The sequence below is a fragment of the Microtus oregoni genome, unplaced genomic scaffold (genome assembly GCF_018167655.1).
Source record: "Microtus oregoni isolate MIOR12 unplaced genomic scaffold, Mior012 000001F_ref0000356, whole genome shotgun sequence".
NCBI classification, from domain to species: Eukaryota; Metazoa; Chordata; class Mammalia; order Rodentia; family Cricetidae; genus Microtus; species Microtus oregoni.
The window spans coordinates 5,974,216-5,993,245 of record NW_024543060.1 but is presented as its reverse complement, the minus strand read 5'-3'; the positions used below and the strand labels follow the sequence as shown (position 1 = coordinate 5,993,245).

The 19,030-nt window shown below is 49.0% G+C and overlaps 1 protein-coding gene across 4 annotated transcripts; it reads right to left on the bottom strand.

The window, feature by feature from the left end:
• Positions 1-1,399: 1,399 nt before the first annotated feature.
• On the bottom strand, positions 1,400-17,154 carry Stmn4 (stathmin 4). 4 transcript variants are annotated; one of them, XM_041675440.1, is made up of 8 exons: positions 17,022-17,154; positions 8,367-8,457; positions 7,120-7,215; positions 6,471-6,551; positions 5,923-6,131; positions 4,968-5,159; positions 4,273-4,325; positions 1,400-2,002 (listed from the first exon to the last, which is right to left on the bottom strand). In XM_041675440.1, exons 2-7 carry the CDS (start codon positions 8,377-8,379, stop codon positions 4,305-4,307), a joined length of 612 nt encoding a protein of 203 aa, XP_041531374.1. In that variant the 5' UTR covers positions 8,380-8,457; positions 17,022-17,154; the 3' UTR covers positions 1,400-2,002; positions 4,273-4,304. The 4 variants fall into 4 exon arrangements, with proteins under 4 accessions (XP_041531374.1, XP_041531370.1, XP_041531389.1 ...); XM_041675436.1 differs by lacking the exon at positions 4,273-4,325 and having other exon boundaries at positions 17,022-17,153; XM_041675455.1 differs by lacking the exon at positions 6,471-6,551 and having other exon boundaries at positions 17,022-17,153.
• Positions 17,155-19,030: the final 1,876 nt, after the last annotated feature.

Sequence of the window (19,030 nt, the reverse complement as noted above, 5' to 3'; positions counted from 1 at the left end):
CCACTACCATCTTCATCATCACCATCATCATCACCACCATCATCACCACTACCATCTTCATCATCACCATCATCATCACCACCATCATCACCACTACCATCTTCATCATCACCATCATCATCACCACCATCTTCATCACCACCATCTTCATCACCGCCATCTTCATCACCACCATCACCATCACCACCACCATCTTCATCACCACCATCTTCATCACCACCATCTTCATCACCATTATCATCACCACCATCACCACCACCATCACTATGACCACCATCACCACTATCACTTTTACTACCACCATTACCACTACCATCATCACCATCTCCATCATCACCACCATCATCACCATCACCTTCACCACCACCACCATCACCAACCATCTCCATCATCACCACCACCTTTGAGCCACCGGTTATTCTACCCTAATTTGAAGCTCACTTATAACAGCACTGCCAAGAGAATATTAAGGCGACACTAAAGAGTTTATTTGCAAGGCTGAACAAAGCCACACAGGGTAGAAGGCAAGGTGTGGAGATACACTGGGATCTGGTTCATACAGACTCTACCCCATTCCTATTTTCAGAAGATAGTCAGAAGGGTCCCCTGCAGTTTGGTCCAGTGTCCTAGAGAACATGGCCTTCTGCTTTTCTTCTAATAGACAGTACCTTTCCTCACTGGTGTTCTGTGATCTGTCTGGAATTTCAAGTCAAGTCCTTGGTGAGGGCTTCTGCTATGTCTGAATGCTGCTGTCCCCAAATAATGATAAAGTTAAAACATCATACCCAAATAAATGATATCAAGCAATGGAGCCTTTAGGAGAGGATTGGGTCAGGGTTTTCCCTCATGAATGGGAAGCTTCTAGAAGAAGCTGCATGGAGCCCTTTCACTCCTTCACCACAAGAGGACACAGCAAGGAGGCACCATGTATTTTCTCAGCAGAAAGTAGTAGCTTTTCACCAGCCACATTACTCTCCGCCTTCCCACCTCAGGAACTGTAAGCAGTAAGTTTCTGCTGTTTACATATTGCCCTGCCTAAGGTATTTTGCTAGAGCAGCTTGCACGGGCTAAGATTTCTCTTCGTACAGTGAATCCTTTGGACTATAGTAGGATGTTAGTCGGTAGCTAAGAAAGGCGCCGTTTCTTTTCTCATCACTCCAATGCACTCCATCACTAAGGAACAGCCCACAAAATGGGTTTAAAAGGAAAGAGAAAAAGAAAACTTCTAATAATTCCAATGTCTAACTTGAACTAACCCTCCTCACTCAGTGCATCGGATATTTAGATGGAAAAAAAATCGAAGACACCTGCCATCAGATAGGGGGGAATCCAAATTTCTAGAACATTCCACCCATTTGCAAAGAGCAAATTCAGGAAATAAAGAGCTGGAGACTTGAAGTAAATGTTTCATTGGTCATGATGATCAAAAGATGACAATTAACACACACACACACAGACCTTATACCACCCACTGAAGGGCAGGTCTCACTCCATCCAGATGGGCTTGTCCTGCTGGCCCTGCAGCCATTACCCCACCAGGACTCCGCCCTTCACTCTGAAATTCCGCCTCGGTTCTCATCTTCTCTCCACTCAGAACCTGGAGGCTGGTGTCCAGGCAGAGCCGTGAAAAGCGGGGGCCTTGGCCCAAGTCTTCAGTCAGTGGACAGTGTCACAATGTCCATGGGCTCATCTCTACCTCCTTTTCGACACTCTCTCCTTCTGTCCCCTCTCCCACCCCGTCATTGTTCCCCAGAAACAAATAGGATGGCTTCACTGGTCAATCTTTACATATACAAACACCAAAAGCAGAGGAAACGCCCCTTGGCCACCCCCCTCCCCCCAAACCCCAGTGCTGGGAGAGCAGCCAGCAGCAGAGGCTGCTGGAACCAGGTTGCTGTGGGAGCCGTCCGGCTGTCCTGGAAGCTTCCTTGGCCTCTGGGCTTTACCTTGAGGCCTCTTCCTTCAGCTCCTTGTTCTTCCGCACCTCCTCTGCGTGCTTGTCCTAGGAAGGAAGGGAGGGACAAGGGCAGGTCACACAAGGCTGCCAGGGGAGGTTAGAGGGCAAGAGAACGGGAAAGCAAAGGTTGGTAACCACAAGCAGAGCAGAGCTGTCGGCGAAGCCATCCTGAGAGGGGTGGAAGGAGGCAAGTAAGATGCAAGACACAGGTGTGTACGCCTACAAGTACACAGAGCCTATGGACCAGTGAGACCCCATATCATGTATGACTCCGTACGTAGGCCCTTTCTACTTCCACTGGTCACTCTGGCACTTGAAATGGCCACTTGACTTGACTAAATATAAGGAGCCACTTGGAACAGCCAGTTTCGGGGGAATGGGAAAAGAATCAGCCCGTGGCCAGCATCCCTGACACATCACAGATGCGTTATTCCTCTCGCCTCTCTTTGGCGTTGTCTTAGACTACTAACTGAAGGTGGACTCTCGGGTTACATACTGACGGAGAACTGTTGGGAAATAGTGCTTGACTCCAGCCAGACAACAGACTCCTTTACACGTGTTGGGAGACAGCCTTCATTTGTTTCATAACAAAATCTAGCCAAAAGACTAGATTTGCCCTCCCATCCCATCCCCAGCCAGCTGTGGGACCTGCAGAGTTCGGCCAAAAGACAAGCTCTGCCTTGCTGTCCCCAGACAGCTGTGTGGCCTTAGCTGACTGTTTTATCTAACCAGGCGTCAAGTTCTTGGATCTTTCCTATGGGGATGAGGACGCACAGCCGGTTCCCCTCCCAAACTCTGACAAGTGTCTACTCATGGGACCACGCCACACCTGCCCTCCACATCGTCCCAGCTCAGTAGACAAATATTTGGGTCCTTGCTCAGTGATCTGGTATTACCACATCTGGATGGCAGAATAACATGTAATAGACCCACTAAGGCCACTAAGGTTCCTAGGATACATCTTCACCTACGAGTGTATCCCTCTAGAGGTCTTAAAAATTTCCACAGGCTGAAAGCAAGAGGCAGTAGGTCCGGTTTCAAACTCTCATGTGCATCACATGACCTGAAGCCCACACATTCCTCAGACTTTGCCTCTAGAGAGCCAGGTAGTAAGTCTGGACTGGATGTTTAATGCCTAGGAATTCTGGTCATAATACCCACACAGAGACAGCGTTGTTGATGCTGAAGGTATCCCTGGTCCGTGAACTGAGAGGTGTAGTGGGAAACCCCATGCTTAGCTCTCAACCTTGCCTCCTGCTTCCTCCTGTGAGTAATTACAAGTGGGGACCAAGGTCCCAGAGGAAAGATGTCCTGTCAAATGTCTCATCTAGCATCTTAACTCTTAGCATCTTCTTGCAGTACACAGCTGTCGTTCCTCAGACAGCCTTGTCTCCACCTCCAGCTCCACCTCTGTTTCCAAGGGGGTTGCTATGCAGAGCCCTAGGTTTCTGGCCTCTGCTTGCGTGGTCTCCAAAGAACCCCTTGCTGTTGCAAGCTTGTGAGGCAAAACTAGGATAATCTCTCCGAGACAGGCAAGAAAGCAGCTACTTGTAGCTGACAAGGGGCCGAGGCCAACGCTACTGTTGGTGTGCTGTATGCATCTCAGTGAATCATCTGACCTCAGGAATGGCTTCCTCATCTGAACTAAGAATGACGCCTATCCTGCTTACCTCATAGACTTGTGATGACCGCGTTGCAATAAAAATTAAGGAGTTTTATAAACAAACTCTAATACAATCTAGTTTTGTAACTTGCTTTGATTGGGTCTGTAAGCTTATAACTCTCCCATCCAAACTTCAGTTTCGTCAAGAATTTGTCTTGGGGCTGGCTGGAGCTGTGGCTCAGTTGGTAGAGTGCCTACCTTTGCAAACACATAGACCTGGGTTTAACTCCCAACACTCCATAAAACAGGCTTGGTGGCACACACATGGAGTCCCCGCCCTTGGGAGATGGAGGCAAGAAGATCAGAATTTCCAGGCTATCCTCAGCTACCTACATAGCTAGTTTGAAGCCAGCCTTGGATACGTGAGACACGGTATGAGAAAGAAAAGGCGCTGTTAGGTTTTCCTACGGTATCTCTCATTAACCGCAACAGCCCTAAGTCAGACCCAGACTGTGTCCCTCCCGAAAGAAGGGAAGTCTTGCTGTCTCTTGAGGAATTGACTGGCAGAGCATGGGGCTGCCACCTGCTGGCCAACTCCAGAACCTGGGCAGCTCACATTCCTGGATGAAGCCAGATCTTTTCTAGTAAATGTTGCCAAGGGCCTGAGGTTCTAGGTGGGTAGGCGGGAAGGAATAAGGACCACGCTGCTCACCATGGGACGAGGCCACCGATCGGTCCCTGGAGTCACCGCGCAGCAGGCGGCTCCTGGAAATAAAACACAGAGCTAAAGCTTCCCAGGAGCTGCAGGAGAGACTGAGGCAGCCTGGGATTCAGAGAATGAGGCCAGCATGTCTTCCAGAGAAAGACACGGAGGACCAACCCCAGTCTCTCACACCTCGGATGCAGGTGACACTTTGGTTATTGACAAAGGCAGACTATTGGGGAAAACCGACTGTTCTCTGGCCCTTATCAAGAGCTCTGGGGAGAATCCTCTTTCCTGTGTCACTGGCAACCAAGCTTTTTGTGCCCCTGGCTCAGAGCCATGCTCAAGTAAGCATCTTTCATAAAGCCAAATCTGCCCATTCAAGGATGAAGTCAGAAATGTGCAGACATAGGTCCCTCCGTAGATACTTGCACTAGACAGGCTTTCTCTAGAAAAGTAGGGTGCCAGCAAGCTCCTGAGACAGTCATAAACACCAGTTTTAAAACCCTAGGAAATCCCCCCTGAGGACACCCAAGGAATGGTGTATGTTTCTTGCCTGTGACTTCCCGAATCCTACTCCTAGAACGACGAGGACCCTGCCTGATGGAAACATTTCCATCTTGCAGAGGCTGCTTCCTGCAGAGTGATGTAGGTCACGTGTACTTGCCTTCCAAGGACCCTCCTGCCAATCCAGGATCGCTTACCTTCTCTTGCAGCCGCTCCAACATGGCGGCCAGGTGAGCCTCCCGATTCTCCTTATTGGATTCCATCTTCTGGGCCAGCTTCTCTTTTGCCATCTTGATGAAGTTGTTGTTTTCCTCGATGGCTTTCTGGATAACCTCTCGCTCGTGCTCCCGTTTCTCTGCTAGGTGTTTCAGGAGCTCCGCTTCCTGGTACTAGGGGAGCCCAAGAAAGAGAAAGACGCTTTAGGGTGGATTTCTCCCATAGGGCTGAACAGTGCCACACCCAAATGAGATCCATCCCTGAACCTGGTCCTCTAGCCCAGGAACAGGAAGCAATGCCTTGGGACCACCTGCAAAGCTTTCCATCATCTTGGACTTTCTTAGCCCTTTTCTAAATAGCTTCAGAATCTTTTCTCTCATTTTTTGTTATTTGTTCTTTCACCCATTCATTCATTCATTTACAAATGCTAAGTAATCTTATATTAACCTCAAGTCATTCATAGCTCCAGACACCCCAGGAAGGGAGCAAATAGCCTAGTAGACATAAATATGCTTCTTATAAATAACTGAAACCCAGCCCTGCCTGTGATAAATGCCTTGGAGGTAAAGGGAGGGGCCGCAGAACTCAATGGATAACTTTTTTTCTTAAAAGGTGAAAAAAACACTCATGATAAGATGGCATCTCAGTTGAGCCTTGAGAATCAACAGGAAACAAAGAAGTTGAATACAAGGTCAGCTGTGAGAGGAATGTGACACCCAAGCCACTAAGCAAACTGTAAGCTCACCCAGTGCACATTCATGGTCTTGTCTCCTTCAGGGTACAAGTGTCTCAGCCTACGCCCAGCATTCGGGATGTGCTGTCTAAACATTCTCAGGTTCACTGTCCGTCCTTACCCACCTCAGAGACACTGCGTCGCTCCTCCTCCCTGCTCACACTGGGGTGAAAGGAAGCAAGATAAAAAAGATTTGCGCTAACCTTCCTTCGCTCCTCCGCCGCTTCTAGTTTCTTCTGAATCTCTTCTAGTGATGGGTCTCGCCGTCGGGGGAGGGAGGCATTAAATTCCGGCACCCCGTCGAAGGATGGTGGCTTCAGGATGACTTCAAAGGACTGGCCCGAGGTGCACTTGTTCAGCTCAATGACTTCCATGTCAGAGATGACACACCAGTTCAGGTCCACTGTATCTGCTATAGAGGGCAGAATTGGGGCTGCTTATCTGCCGAGGAGCAACTGGGGACCCGACGAGCATGCACACATGCACACAGACACAGGGAAGCTGGGGTCCCAAGGCACACCAACAACTAGGTTTTGGGAGATCCTGAACACCGGACCCTAAGGCCAGTGACTTTGCCAGAGTAAGGTTTGGGGATCCCTGGGCAAGGATCCCAGGGGCTGCAGGAAGGCCAGCGGTTGCCGTTCCTCACTGGTGACAGACATCAGCTCATTTCACCCACCACCCACCCCCAGTCCCTCCTTGCCCTGGTCCCTTTGATGGCCTGTGGACCTCTCCCCTGGCTCCCGCCTACCCTGTTCTCTTCTTTCTCTCCAGTCAGCACTGCCTTTCCGCTGGCTTTGACCTTTTCTCCTACACTGTCTCCCACACCAGCCTAAATGGAAAAAATGATCTCAGGTCATCCAAACACCACCTTTCTCATTGATGGAACAAACCCAACCCCTTCCTTGCAACTGGAAACAAAGAGATGACCTGACTGACTCCTGGCCACTCCTTGTGAGAGTGTGGCCATTCAGTACTCTGTGACAGGGTATGGGGACTCTGACATCGCTACTGTCACCAGGCAGGAAGTGCTCTTTCCACCTCGGGGCTGTTGGGAACATCTCTGTCTGTCCCTGGAAGTCCCGCTGAGCACACCAATTTTTCTTTTCTGTTCTGTGTCTTTATGCTTGTCCTTGCAACCTCTGTGGCATCAATTCATTCAAGGCGTGTGCAAAAGGGACCATAAGAGCAAGTGCTTCCAGAGGGCCCAATCCAGACCCCTGGCTGCTACCTGGCACCCCAGGCCACACCCCCTGGCCTTGGACCCCCTCAGGCTCTGGGAAAGAAGACACACTATGACCAGGACAGTTTTACGAGATGGAAGGGTCAATGGGGGGCACCCACAAACACAGGACACAGAAGCCTCTGCCCTTCCCTTTCCCAGCCGAACCCCCGCTCACCTTCATATTTGTAGGATGATTTATTCAGGGAATCAGACAGGAAGCAGGAGCAGAACAGAGACACCAGCGGGAGCTCCTTCATCTTCTCCTTGTAGGCTACGAGTGAGCAAACCAGTGAAGATGAGTTCCTAGAAACCAGCGCTTCCATGAGTCAGCCCAGGCTTTCTGGCTCCAAAGTACCCCTCAGGCTTGAAATTGGCCTTCCAATTCACACAGCTGGCCCCATTCTTCTGTCAATACCAAATGCAAAGTACCCTCTAGAAAAGACCCCAGGGGCCAGTGTCCCCACCCTGGTCCCCATCGCCATCTCCTACTTCCACCCAGGGACAGACCAGGTCCTTGACTCTTCATTCTGCTGAAAGTATTTGGCATGGCTTCCTAAAGGGCCAAGCAGTTAATAGAGGGGACTTCCTGTTCTCTTTGGGGTCCAGGCCTTCTCTAGAGGAAGTCAGATTGACAGTCTCCTTACAACTTCCCAGCACAGGAATCAAACCAGGGGAGTGGCCGTCCACAGAGGAAAAATGTCCACAGTGGCTGACAGCAGAAGTCTCTCTGGAGGTCACAGGTCATCATGGTAGCCCCTGCCAGCCTTCCCCACTGAACCCTGTTTTATGCACAACATGCGAGAACCCCTGAGAACAAACCCCACCATATGCTGGTGCTCATTTTCTCTTAAAAACCTGAAAGCCTAGTTTCAACACTATGATAAAGATATTATTTTAACATTTTAAATAATATGCAAATGAGCAAATGAGGAAGAAAATTTAGCTGGGATCCCACTCGATGCCCAGAAATGACTTTGCCTCTGCCTCGCCACCCTCTCTTCCTATGCATCTGTAGGAGCTCATGCACAGAGAAAGCGGCTGGGGAGCTGGCAAAACGCTTGCCTTGCGAGTCCAAGTTTTGATTTCTGACACTCCCATGTAAAAGCCACTGGGAGGCAGGAACAAGAAGACCCCTGGCACGCGCTGGCCAGTCAGTTTATCCATATCAACAAGTGTCAGGCCAATGAAAGAGCCTTTCTAAACACAGCAAGATGAATGGATCCTGAGAAATGACACCTGGCATTGTTCCCTGGCCTCTACACGCCTGTGGACACACATATATGCCATGCGCAAAAGTGTCACATATACACATGCATCTCAGGACACAGGAACACACACACAGAGACAGACAGGCAGACAGGCAGGCCGACAGACAAATGGCTTGCACTATAGTGTCCATCACCGAGCGATGCATGTACCTACCTGCGAGGGTCATGGTGGCTGGAATCTGGTGATTGTGTTGACCAAAAGTCACAGCAAATGTCTATTGCCACCTCAGAACACGATCCCAACCCTGAAAAAGAGAGACCAGTTCAATTGACGGGCTCTTGCCATAAAGACCGCCCTTTTAAGCACCAAGGGAATCTTGGGGATACTGTATCTGCTATGACCTCCGTCTCCCCTCTCCAGCTTTCACTCCCCCCCCCCATTTCCTCCACATCTGCCCAGGCAGATTGAGTTCACACACCAAGGATCCCTTCACAACTGACTCGAGGCTTGTAAATATGGGTTGCCCCAACGTCACCTCTCAGGGGTATTTATCTGTCTCCCTGTGCAGGGTAACTGCCTGGGAGTACCTGGGAGATGAGAGGGAACAGGGCTCCACTGAGGACCAGTGATGAGTGCTTGGCATGGAGACTGCTTGGTATTTGACCACCTTTGATGGTTACTGTGCCAGGGCAGAGTGATATGAGCCAAGAGACTAAGATTAATACTATATCCCTTCATCCTCAGGAGACACAGGGACTTGAAATCCTTCTATTTAGGTAGTGAGTCTATCCCCCTTCTAGGGATTAAGGCCCACATAGACAGGAGGTCCTGGGGGTGGGGTGGGGTAGTGGGTCCAGTTCCAGCCTCAAAACCAGACAGCTGCAGAGTTGATGACAAGTGCCATCCTCCCCTGTCACTTTGCACACCTAAACCTTGTGCTCACAGTCTTTATTCTGCACAGACTTGCACTTGTGAAATGGGACAAACTCTTCCCAGCACCCAGAACCCGGCACCTGGCACCCAGCAACCAGGAAACACCCTTCCTCTGCCCACTGTATCAGGGTGGCTCTCCCCAGCCCTGTTTGTCAAGACTGAGAGAGAGTAATCGAGCACAGATTTGAAGCAAAACCCAGCTGCCCTTAGAAGACTCTGTTGTCCATTTTCCAGCCAAAGGCCTTGCCAAAGCTTTCTTCTGCCAACACAATAGGCCTTTCTCTATAGTGTCAGGCTGGTCCTGATGGTACCAGTGAGTCCCTGAATATGGAGACAGGCCTAGTGCCTGGGGACAAAGTCCTTGGTCATGAGCCCAGCATTCATTCAGGTTCAGAGTGATTGAAGAGGAGATTGACCAGATGAGAAATGTTGGCCGGGGTAGGCAGAGATCTAGGACCTTGATCAATAGGTCAGAAGGGGAGGTGGGAACAGGGAGAAGAGGAAGAAAACACCCATCCAAGAAAGAAGAGGGATGAGCAGATGCAGTCATGTGGGGGCTTGTTCTTGGTTTGAGCTGAAGTGACAAGACCCTAGACACATAAAACACTGTAAATTTTCTCCCAGTTGATCCTCACATGAGCCAAAGTTGTACCAACAAGGCGGATGCAATCATCTTTGGAATCAGAGGAAGAACCTGCAGCTCAGACGTTAAGACACCTGCCCAGGGTCACAGAGCTCTAAAGGGATCCGCCTGGGTCCAGACCCAGAGCTTCTGAATTATAAACTCTTCCCTGGTGACAAATGAAAGAGCAAGACTTCTGCTACTTGTCCCTCGTGGTCCCAAGGACACAGAAAAGGCCAGTCTAACATAGAGATGGGAGGGAATTAATTTTTTCCAAGTATGTACACACGTACTTTCCATATGGGAAAACCTGGGCTATGAGTCATTGGAACACAAAGAATGTTGGAGAGCCAGTGAAAGACCAGGGCAGGGATCAGGGGAGGTGACAGAGTGACAGAATGCTAGAAGGCATGGAGGCAGGAGGAAGAGGCAATGGTGGCCAGCAGAGGGGCGAGGCAGAGCTCACCTATCAGGAAGAGTCATTAACCATGACATCAGGCATTTGAGCATCAGAAGGCAGCCCCAAAGCTAAGCACCCCCCAGGCCCATCCCAAGCCTCTTCCCATTCTTGCTGTTAAGGCAGAGGCCAATCCCAGCCCTTCAACAGCCCCTAAGGAACAGCAGGAAACTGGCTTCACACCATGTTTTTAGAATCTAACATTATGGCTAAGAGGTGTGTCTGGTCATATCAACTTAGGGACAAGACTAGGAGGGGTGACTGGAAGCCATGGCCAAGGTCAGAGTATTGGGGACCTGCCTAGACCAAGTCACACTCTGGAGTCACACCCAATGCTACTGCCCCAATTATAAACTGATCCCCACACAATGCCAGTATCTAAGTAACTGTGTATGGAAACACAAATAATCTCACTTTTCTGCTGTTGGATTAAAACACTAACATCTTTATAGAGTAAATCTGTGAGCACCCAAGCAACAAGGCAACCAAGAACACAATTAGACACAACACATGAAGCAAATTAAGTGGGTGTGGTTGATGGTGAAGAGGCAGAGCCAAGGCTGAGGACTGGAGAGGAACCTTCTAGCTGGAAGAAAAATGAAAAGATAGATAAAGTGGATAGATGAAGTCCTTCTCATGATACCAGAAACCAGGTAAACAAGCAATTGCAAGGCTGATAGCTCCCCATGAGGGGCGTCTGAGACCTCCTAGTGACAGCTAGATGAGAAGGGTTTGGTGAGAAGAAGCTAGGTTGGCCCAAGATACTGTGTTGCACTTGACTACCCAGACTGACTCTGCCCAAGATGTCAATCCTGGGTTCACTGGGGACAAGGGATCTTGAGGTTACGCGGTGAGCTGTTGGTAGAGGAAGAACCAGAATGTAAGGTCCTGGGGTCCAGTGTGTGAGCCTTTCCACCTTTGTCCTGGGCCCCTTTTGCCTTCTTGAATGGGACAACAGCCCACACTGGACAGAGCTGCCCTCAGTGTAGAAATGGGTTCCTAGAAGGGACACCGTTGTAGGATATTGTGGCGGCACCAAGGCTCTAGGCTTTCTGGGATCAGCTAGTGACCTGGAACCACAGCAGTGTGCTGAGTGCTCCAGAGAGATGTGGCCGCTTACCCTGCATATGTCCAACCCTGGAGTGTCTCGAACTGCCCACCCAGGGGGCAGAGTGGATAAGTACTTTGTTGCTGTGATAAATCCCTGGCTATTGCTACTGGACTGTTTAGAGAAACCCACATGGGCTGTTTCTGAGGGATCAGCAGTTAATGCGTGTCCAAGTGGTTTAAATAGAGCTGTCTCTGGCAAGGATTCTAGAAGACAAATATAGGAATTCTGGCGCCCATTCAAGATGGGAACTTCGTGGGCGTGGGTGTAATGAATTCTAGCCTAGCTCCTCTAACCACAAGAGTGCAGGAGAGGCCATTTCAGGCTGACACTCTTCTACGTCCTGATTCCATGCACTGCCATAGAGGCTTCATGTAGCTTCACTTTGGGCTGAAGTCATGCTCCCACAGAGGAACCTTGTGGTTCCTTGTTTACTTCCTGCTGTCCCAAGGCTCTGATTGTCATTGTGTGTTTTATTTGTACTTAAAAATCAAAAGGAGATCATTTATTTTTTTCACGAACGTGGTTTTCATTCTTTCCACACTATTTATTGAATATTTAACGCTGTGCCAAGCTCTTTCTTAGGTACCAGAATGACCAGAGATTGTTTGGTGCTGGAGGGAAACTGAGTGGTGGGACCTCTGGGAGTTCTACAGGGGCACTGCTGGCCTCTGGCAGATTCGTGCAAAGCCTGATTCCTTAGGGAGACAGGGTGAAAGCACCACCAAGCATAGACAAGTAGGCCATGCAGAAGGGACCTGGTAGACAGAACACAGTATGAGTGACTGGCTTTGGAGACTGTCACTGGTGAATCACCCGTTGAGGGCTTTTAAAGGCTCTGGTGGGAAGCGCTGCCAGGCTCATGGGTCAAGAACTCCTAGAGAGTGCATAGCATAGCAGATGTCAGAGGAAGTCTCAGATGGCTTCCAGGACATTTGCCCAGTTTACAGCAGAAGCCTGGAAACCTGAGTCTGCAAAGGCCTCGAGAGCTCTCGCAGCCCTTCTGAGAGGCAAGATGGGGATGGGGAACCACAGCCAGAAAATGTACAGTCCCAAATAATGCGCTGTAAAGGGATATCTTGGGCTATTTTTATTCCCAGTTCAATACATGCAGAGAAATCACTGCCAGAAGTCAAGTCCAGGGCAGGAGTTTCCATTCAGGCCTGCAAGCTGGAATGCTGGGAGTATGGCCCAGACACATGTTAAGGCCCAGGAGTCAAGGACACTTGCAGGCACCTGTGCAGGGAGCAACACGCATGTCCTCATTCCTAACAGCAGCAATGCAGGTGTTACAGAGCATTCATCAATACATACGCCTTTGTACCCAGTATGTACCCATTCACACCCCTTTGTACACAGTGTACAGCCATATACACCCTTTGTACACAGTGTGTATTCATTCACACCCCTTTGTACAGTGTGCATCCATACACACCCCTTTGTACACAGTGTGTAGCCATTCACACCCCTTTGTATACAGTGCACAGCCATACACACCCCTTTGTACACAGTGCACAGCCATACACACCCTTTTGTACACAGTGTGTATTCATTCACACCCCTTTGTACAGTGTGCATCCATACACACCCCTTTGTACACAGTGTGTACCCATTCACACCCCTTTGTACACAGTGGGTATCTATACACACCCTTTGTACACAGTGTGGGTCTCTACACACTCCTCTGTACACAGTGTGTATCTATACACACTCCTCTGTACACAGTGTGCATCCATACACACCCTTTGTACACAGTGGGTATCTATACGCACCCTTTGTACACAGTGGGTATCTATATACACCCTTTGTACACAGGGTCACATGGCATTAACTTTGCACATAAGGAACAGAGACTCTTCACTCCTGAAGGCTACCACTTTCCTTCCTCCTCTCAGAACTTCCCTCTGGGGTTTTTCTACCCCACCCCCACCCCAAGTTTATCACATACTTAGAATCATTTTACCCTCCTTGAATCCTGCAATAAAGACACCAGACAGCCATTTACAAGATGATCATCCGGGGGAGGGGCGAGGAACGAGCAAAGAAGAAAATACCCTTCCCTGCCATTTTTAAAAAAGCATTTGATTTTGGTTTTGGGGTGGGGGTTGTTTTTTGTTTTTAGAATTTAGACTTTTACATTCTAGACCCAACAGGAAGAAGGAAGCCATAGAGATCTATGCACGCACCCACACACATATGTCCCTCCCCATCTCCCCCTCTATCTCTCCCACCATACTCCTACACAGGCACATTGCCTCCTCATTCAGCAGAGTCAGACCCAGGAGTCTCTTCCAAAGTCCCCTCCCACAGGGTCCTACTGCCTGACCGTGTGGACAATAGTGGATTGGGAAGGAGCAGAGAAAAGAGACAGACCCAAAGGGGCAGAAGCCTGGGTGTGACTGGCCTGACTTGTGACAGCCTCCACAAGGAAGGACCTGGCACAGAAGGGTGTGGGAGAGAGTGCTGAGTCTCTGTGGATTGTCTGGGGGACTGGATCTTGAAGTCCTGGCCAAGTGGGACACAAAGACAGGATCTTTGTGTTTCAGGGAGAAAAATAAAACCAGGTTCTCTTTGGTGATGATCTTGATGATTCGGTATCCAGGTGTTTAAAATCAAGACCACAGGTAAGTTTGGGTTTTCCCCTTCTCTCTACATGGCTGGCTTGGTGCAGAGACCATTCCCTCTCCTTACCTTCTCCCACTTGCTCTGTTTTCCTTGTCCCATAGTCTGCCTTTGTTGTTCAACCATCTTATTCTCTGTATCTGTTCATAGTCTCTGATGCTCGGTTTTGTTTTGTTTTGTATTAAACACTAGCAACTAAACCTAGGACCTTGTGCCTGGTTCACAGCACTCTACCTCTGAACCACATCCCTACAACTTCATCCTTTTTGATTAAGCATCAGCCAACCCAGTTCCCTCCTAAAAAGCAAATATGGTTATTTATTAAATGTCCAAACCTAAGTGGAAGACACTCCCACTTCCCAGTTCCCCTCCTCCTTTCTTATCTGTGAAAGATACATCCCAAGAGGTTCCTGGCATGTCGAGAACCACAGACAATGCTGAATTATCTAATACACCATATCTCACTTTTATATATATATATATATATATATATATATATATATATATTTCTGATAAAATAGAATCTATACAGAAGGCACAATTAAAGACCAACAACAGCAATTAAAAAATAAAGCAATAATAACATTATATTGGTAAAAATTTACTTCAAATTCCTCAATTGTTTTTTTCCTGGAAATTCCCATTTAGTATTTTTGGATGTAATGGATCTTGGGTAGCTGAGACAAAGGAAGGCAAAACCGTGAATAAGGGTGCGGTTGTGGTATGTCTGTTCAACAATGTTCTGAGTGTGCATGCTATAAGGTCAAAATTCTCTAGTTCTAGGAATCCTTCAGAACATGGCATTGCCTTTCTGGTTAAACAAGACTGAGATTTCCTTGTAACTTTGGGTCACTTATCTGGTGCCTGGGAACAGGGGCACACCATCTGCAATATGGATAGAAACCGGAGAACTGCATACCAAGTAAAATAAGTCAGAAAATAATGAGTAGGTCCCTTGCTAGGAGGCGCCTGGTGGAGACACATTCGAAAGTGGAAAGTGAGTGAGGTATGCCAATGGGGCAATAGTGGTAAGGAGTGGGACTATAACAGGTCCACTGAAGGCTGGGTGGTGGCACACACCTTAAACCCCAGCACTGTTGGCGGAGACTCTGTGAGTTCAAGTCCAGCCTGGTCTACAGAGTGAGTTCCAAGACAGCCTCCAAAACTACAGAGAAATTCTGTCTAACAAAAAAAAAAAACACCTAAACATTGCATGGAAAACATTATTTATTATTCACTTAAAATAATGAAGACAGCCAATTTTGGTGCTGATTACATTTTGCTACAATTAAAATTTTTAAATAAAAAAAAGTTCAGCCTAGTAAATTTTCCATGAATGTGTAGGTTTGGGGCTGGAAGAGACAATCAAAAGTCACTTAGCCTAATGATTCTCAACTATTTATTGACTGGAATCCACAATAAAAGCTAGATTTTATGTGTGAGCCAACATATGAATACCAGGCCAGGAGCATACATGTGTATTTGAATAGAACACACACATATATAAACAAATATACACCTAGTCAAAAATACAGAACTAAAAAGGCACAAGAAACACTAGCCATTATACGAGGTGTGTTTTTTTTTCCTACTCTGTGCTGTCTAATTTTATTTTTTTTTAAATATCAGTTACATTCTACAAAATAGATTTTGTTACCCACTAGTTAGGTTTCAGCTTTGGTTCAACGGCCCTGGTCTGAATTAACCTCCACAACCATACAGAGATGTCCAGGATGTCTCTGTGGCACGGCCATCCAGTTTCCCCTGAATGCCATCAGTGATAGGGATCTCACTTTCCACAAGGCAGTAGGCTCTGTGATGAACCTCCCTAGCAGGTAAAGCCCCCAAGTCACTTCCCAGTTGTTCCAGATGTAACTAGGTGGAGATGGGGAAAAGAAGAAGTCTGGGACCAGGTTGAGGGATCCGGGCAGCTGGGGAAGGGACCGAGAACACAGCTCTATCTGCAAGGCAGGGAGCAAGAGACAAGGGCAGGGGACTGGGAGGTCGCGACTGTCTTCTGGGTGTGCACTGACCTGCCCCCTTTGCCTTTGCTTCCCTCCACTGCTGTCATATTTCCACATCTGGTGCATGATCTCATCCCCCAAGCACCCACCTGAGGGAGAACCCTCCTCCTTGAGGGGCCCCAGCCTCAGGGGAGACAGATTCCACCACATTCCATCTCTACCCTTTGCCCCTCAGAACTCCAGCAGGTCATTGCCAGGTCGTCCCATACGCTGTCCTCTTGGTGTTGGGACCTAGGGTATCATCCCTGTCTGGGGTCTTCAGACAGGACGACCGAAGGCTGTCTGACCTGTCCTCTGAAGTATCCCCCCAAACTGTCCAGGTTGAGAACCGTGGGGCTCCTAGATACCTGTGATCTTGGGAGAAATAAAACAAAGACAGCACTGCCACGTGGGGACACAGCTCTGTGCTGGACATCAGAGCTCTGGATCCGTGGATGGGGAGAAAAGATGCTAAAATTCCTCCCTGGGTTGGTGGGCTAACTGTAACTGATCAAGGATCAGAGAACCTGGGTGTGGTCCTACAAGCTTGCATTCTCTGCCTTAGAGCCAGTGGTGGAGCCAGTTAGAATTAGGTTGACCTCAGGGTGGGGCGGGGCAAGCAAGAGGGGATGATCTCACTGTATCCTTAAGGCGGAGAGAGAAAAAGTAAGACTGCACGGAGGTAGAGGAGAAAGAAAAGACAGAGCCAAAAAAACAAGAACAACAATGAAAAAAAAAAGATGAAAATGGCAAAAGCAGAGCTTCTTCAGCTAGACTGGGGTCTTCATTCGGAACAGCCTCAGAGGAAGCTGAGCTCCAACAAACCTTCCTCTCTCAAAAGCAGAACATCTTTTATGCAGAAATAATTCAACATAAACCTCCGACATGTCCCACTCATTTGGAACGAAACCGATGTCCAGAGCCCACCTTACCCCTCTTTAGGCGGCATCATTTTGCCTCACCCCGCTTCTCCCTCAGGATTTGACAAAGTTTAATCGACGGAGTGCCAAAGGCAACACAATAGATACCAAGCCCCTTCGCTTCTCCCCCTCTCTGGCTGCTGTTTTGTTTCTTTCTTTTGTTTGAGAAGCCCTCCGATTATCCGCATCTGAGTTCTACTTACCTGCAGTCCGGTTTCCGAAGAGAGCTGCTCTCTTCTCACTCCCTCAATTAGTGGTACCCTGGGCTTCTCTCAACATCAGCACCACTGCTGGGCTCTCGCCATGACATCACCTCCGAGCTCCCTGATTGGCTAGCAGTGGGTTGCTTGGCAATTGGACGGTCTCCTCCGGTGGAGCAGGGATTGCCTGAGTGAGTAACTCTTAGCAGGCTGGGGAGTGGAAGATGATGTCAGACAAAGAACCTGCTTTCCCCTGCTGCCTGTGGGGCTGGGGAAGCAAGGGGGGGCGGTGAGCATGGCCAGGAGGCAAGAGAGAGGGTGTGGTACCGCGAGGTGGGGGCGCCAGCACAGCTTGCAAGCTAGGGGAAGGATGAATGACTTGAATCTTTAGCTCTTAAGATCTGGAGGAGGGAGAATATGGAATCTAGAGGAGCAATAGGAAGAACAGATGAACCCTAAAAATAGCCCCCCCCCCCGAGAACTCGATGCCTGTTCCCAGCTCCCTCAGAAGAGCTGACACATGGAAAGCATGCTTTATGTGGCGGGGAAAGGCTGCAGAAATCCCAGGTCCAGGAGTGAGTGAGGGCTTCAGCCTTACAGGTGTCCCGGGGGAGCAGGGTTTCCCTCTGGCCTCCCTCAAAAACACGTTGCTCTGTCTCTTCTGCAGAATCTACCTAGCGCTACTGTGTCCTTGCAGGCCATTCAGTCGGCCTGAGCCAACCAGAGAGAGCCACAGGTAGGAAATTAAACTGGAGACCATTATACCAGGCGGATTCCTGGAGGGCAGTGACAGGTCACTGGTGGTGGCTTTCCTCGGGGACTTGGGGACTGAGGGAATCCTCTGTCCAGATCCATCAGCTGCTCACACACTGCCTGTCAGCATAGGCACAGTGGGAAGGACAAGCACCCTGTGGAGCAAGACACTCCCTCCAAGTGCCTCTCCCTCTGAAGCCCCTTGCCATGCATTCTCAGCCTCCAGGTCTGCACACACTACCACCTAGCCTTGTTTCACTCCCTTTCCTTAGAAGGGTGTCATATTTGGTTGTAAGATGTGCAAAATGTAAGGTTCACTCTCTCAACTACTTACAAGGAGACCGTTCAGCGGCATTGTACAGCTGCCACGTTGTGTAAAGACTGCCCATCTTCAGAAGCCTTCCGTCCCTCCTAACTTTCATCCATAACCTTAAGCCATAAATCCACCTCTCCCAACCTCTGTCGTCTATGCCGCCAATAAATCTACCTATCCTGTGTGCCTAGTGTGAGAGAATCATGCGACATCTGTCCCCCTGTGGCAGACTTCCTTCATCCACACGCTTTAATGTCTTTGAGGCTCATCCTTTGTAAGGAAGGTTTGTTCAGTATCGATTGTGGGGATCCTCCTCCTCTGCTACTCCACATGCTGAGAACACACAAATCACCTTGAATTCAGCTCAGACTTGGAGGAGGTTTTTTTTATTTGTATGTTTGTTTGTTTGTTTTTCTGTTGTTGTTTGAGGTACAGCCTTGCTATATAACCTTGACTGGGCTGAGAAAAATCTCTGTGTAGACCAGGCTGCCCTTGAACTCATAGAGATGGACCCGCCTGTTCCTCCTTTTCACAGGTGTTGGGATTAAAGGAATGCACTGCCACACGCCCAGTTTTGAGAGGAGGTTTTAACAGCAATAGCACCCGCAAACACCTGAGGGGGTGGCTAAAGTATGCAGCACACATGTCACGTGATCACTGTGTAGCCTGTCCTAGAAACTAAGCAGAGACTCTGACCCTGGCATTCACCCCTCACCCCCCCACACACACACACCTCCCCCCCAACCGAGATACACAGGTTGGTTTCTCTCTACTCATCACCCCGTGCTGTTCTGCAAGGGCCCCTTGCCGACACACCTCTCCAAAGCCCCGACTTTACATCAGGAGGAGAGACCAATCTTATGCTGTTGGAAGTGGCTGAGACAGGAGTGTCTTTGGGTTGCAGAGCACATCTGGCTGTTCTTTGAGGCATTATCCTCAGCCGTGC

Excerpts from the sequence above, each read along its gene's own strand:
- Stmn4 (XM_041675436.1), bottom strand. Across the intron at positions 6,552-7,119 it reads ATCATCCTACAAATATGAAG|GCTGGTGTGGGAGACAGTGT; the intron begins GTGAGCGGGGGT and ends TTTTCCATTTAG. Across the intron at positions 6,132-6,470 it reads GAGAGAAAGAAGAGAACAGG|CAGATACAGTGGACCTGAAC; the intron begins GTAGGCGGGAGC and ends TGCCCTCTATAG.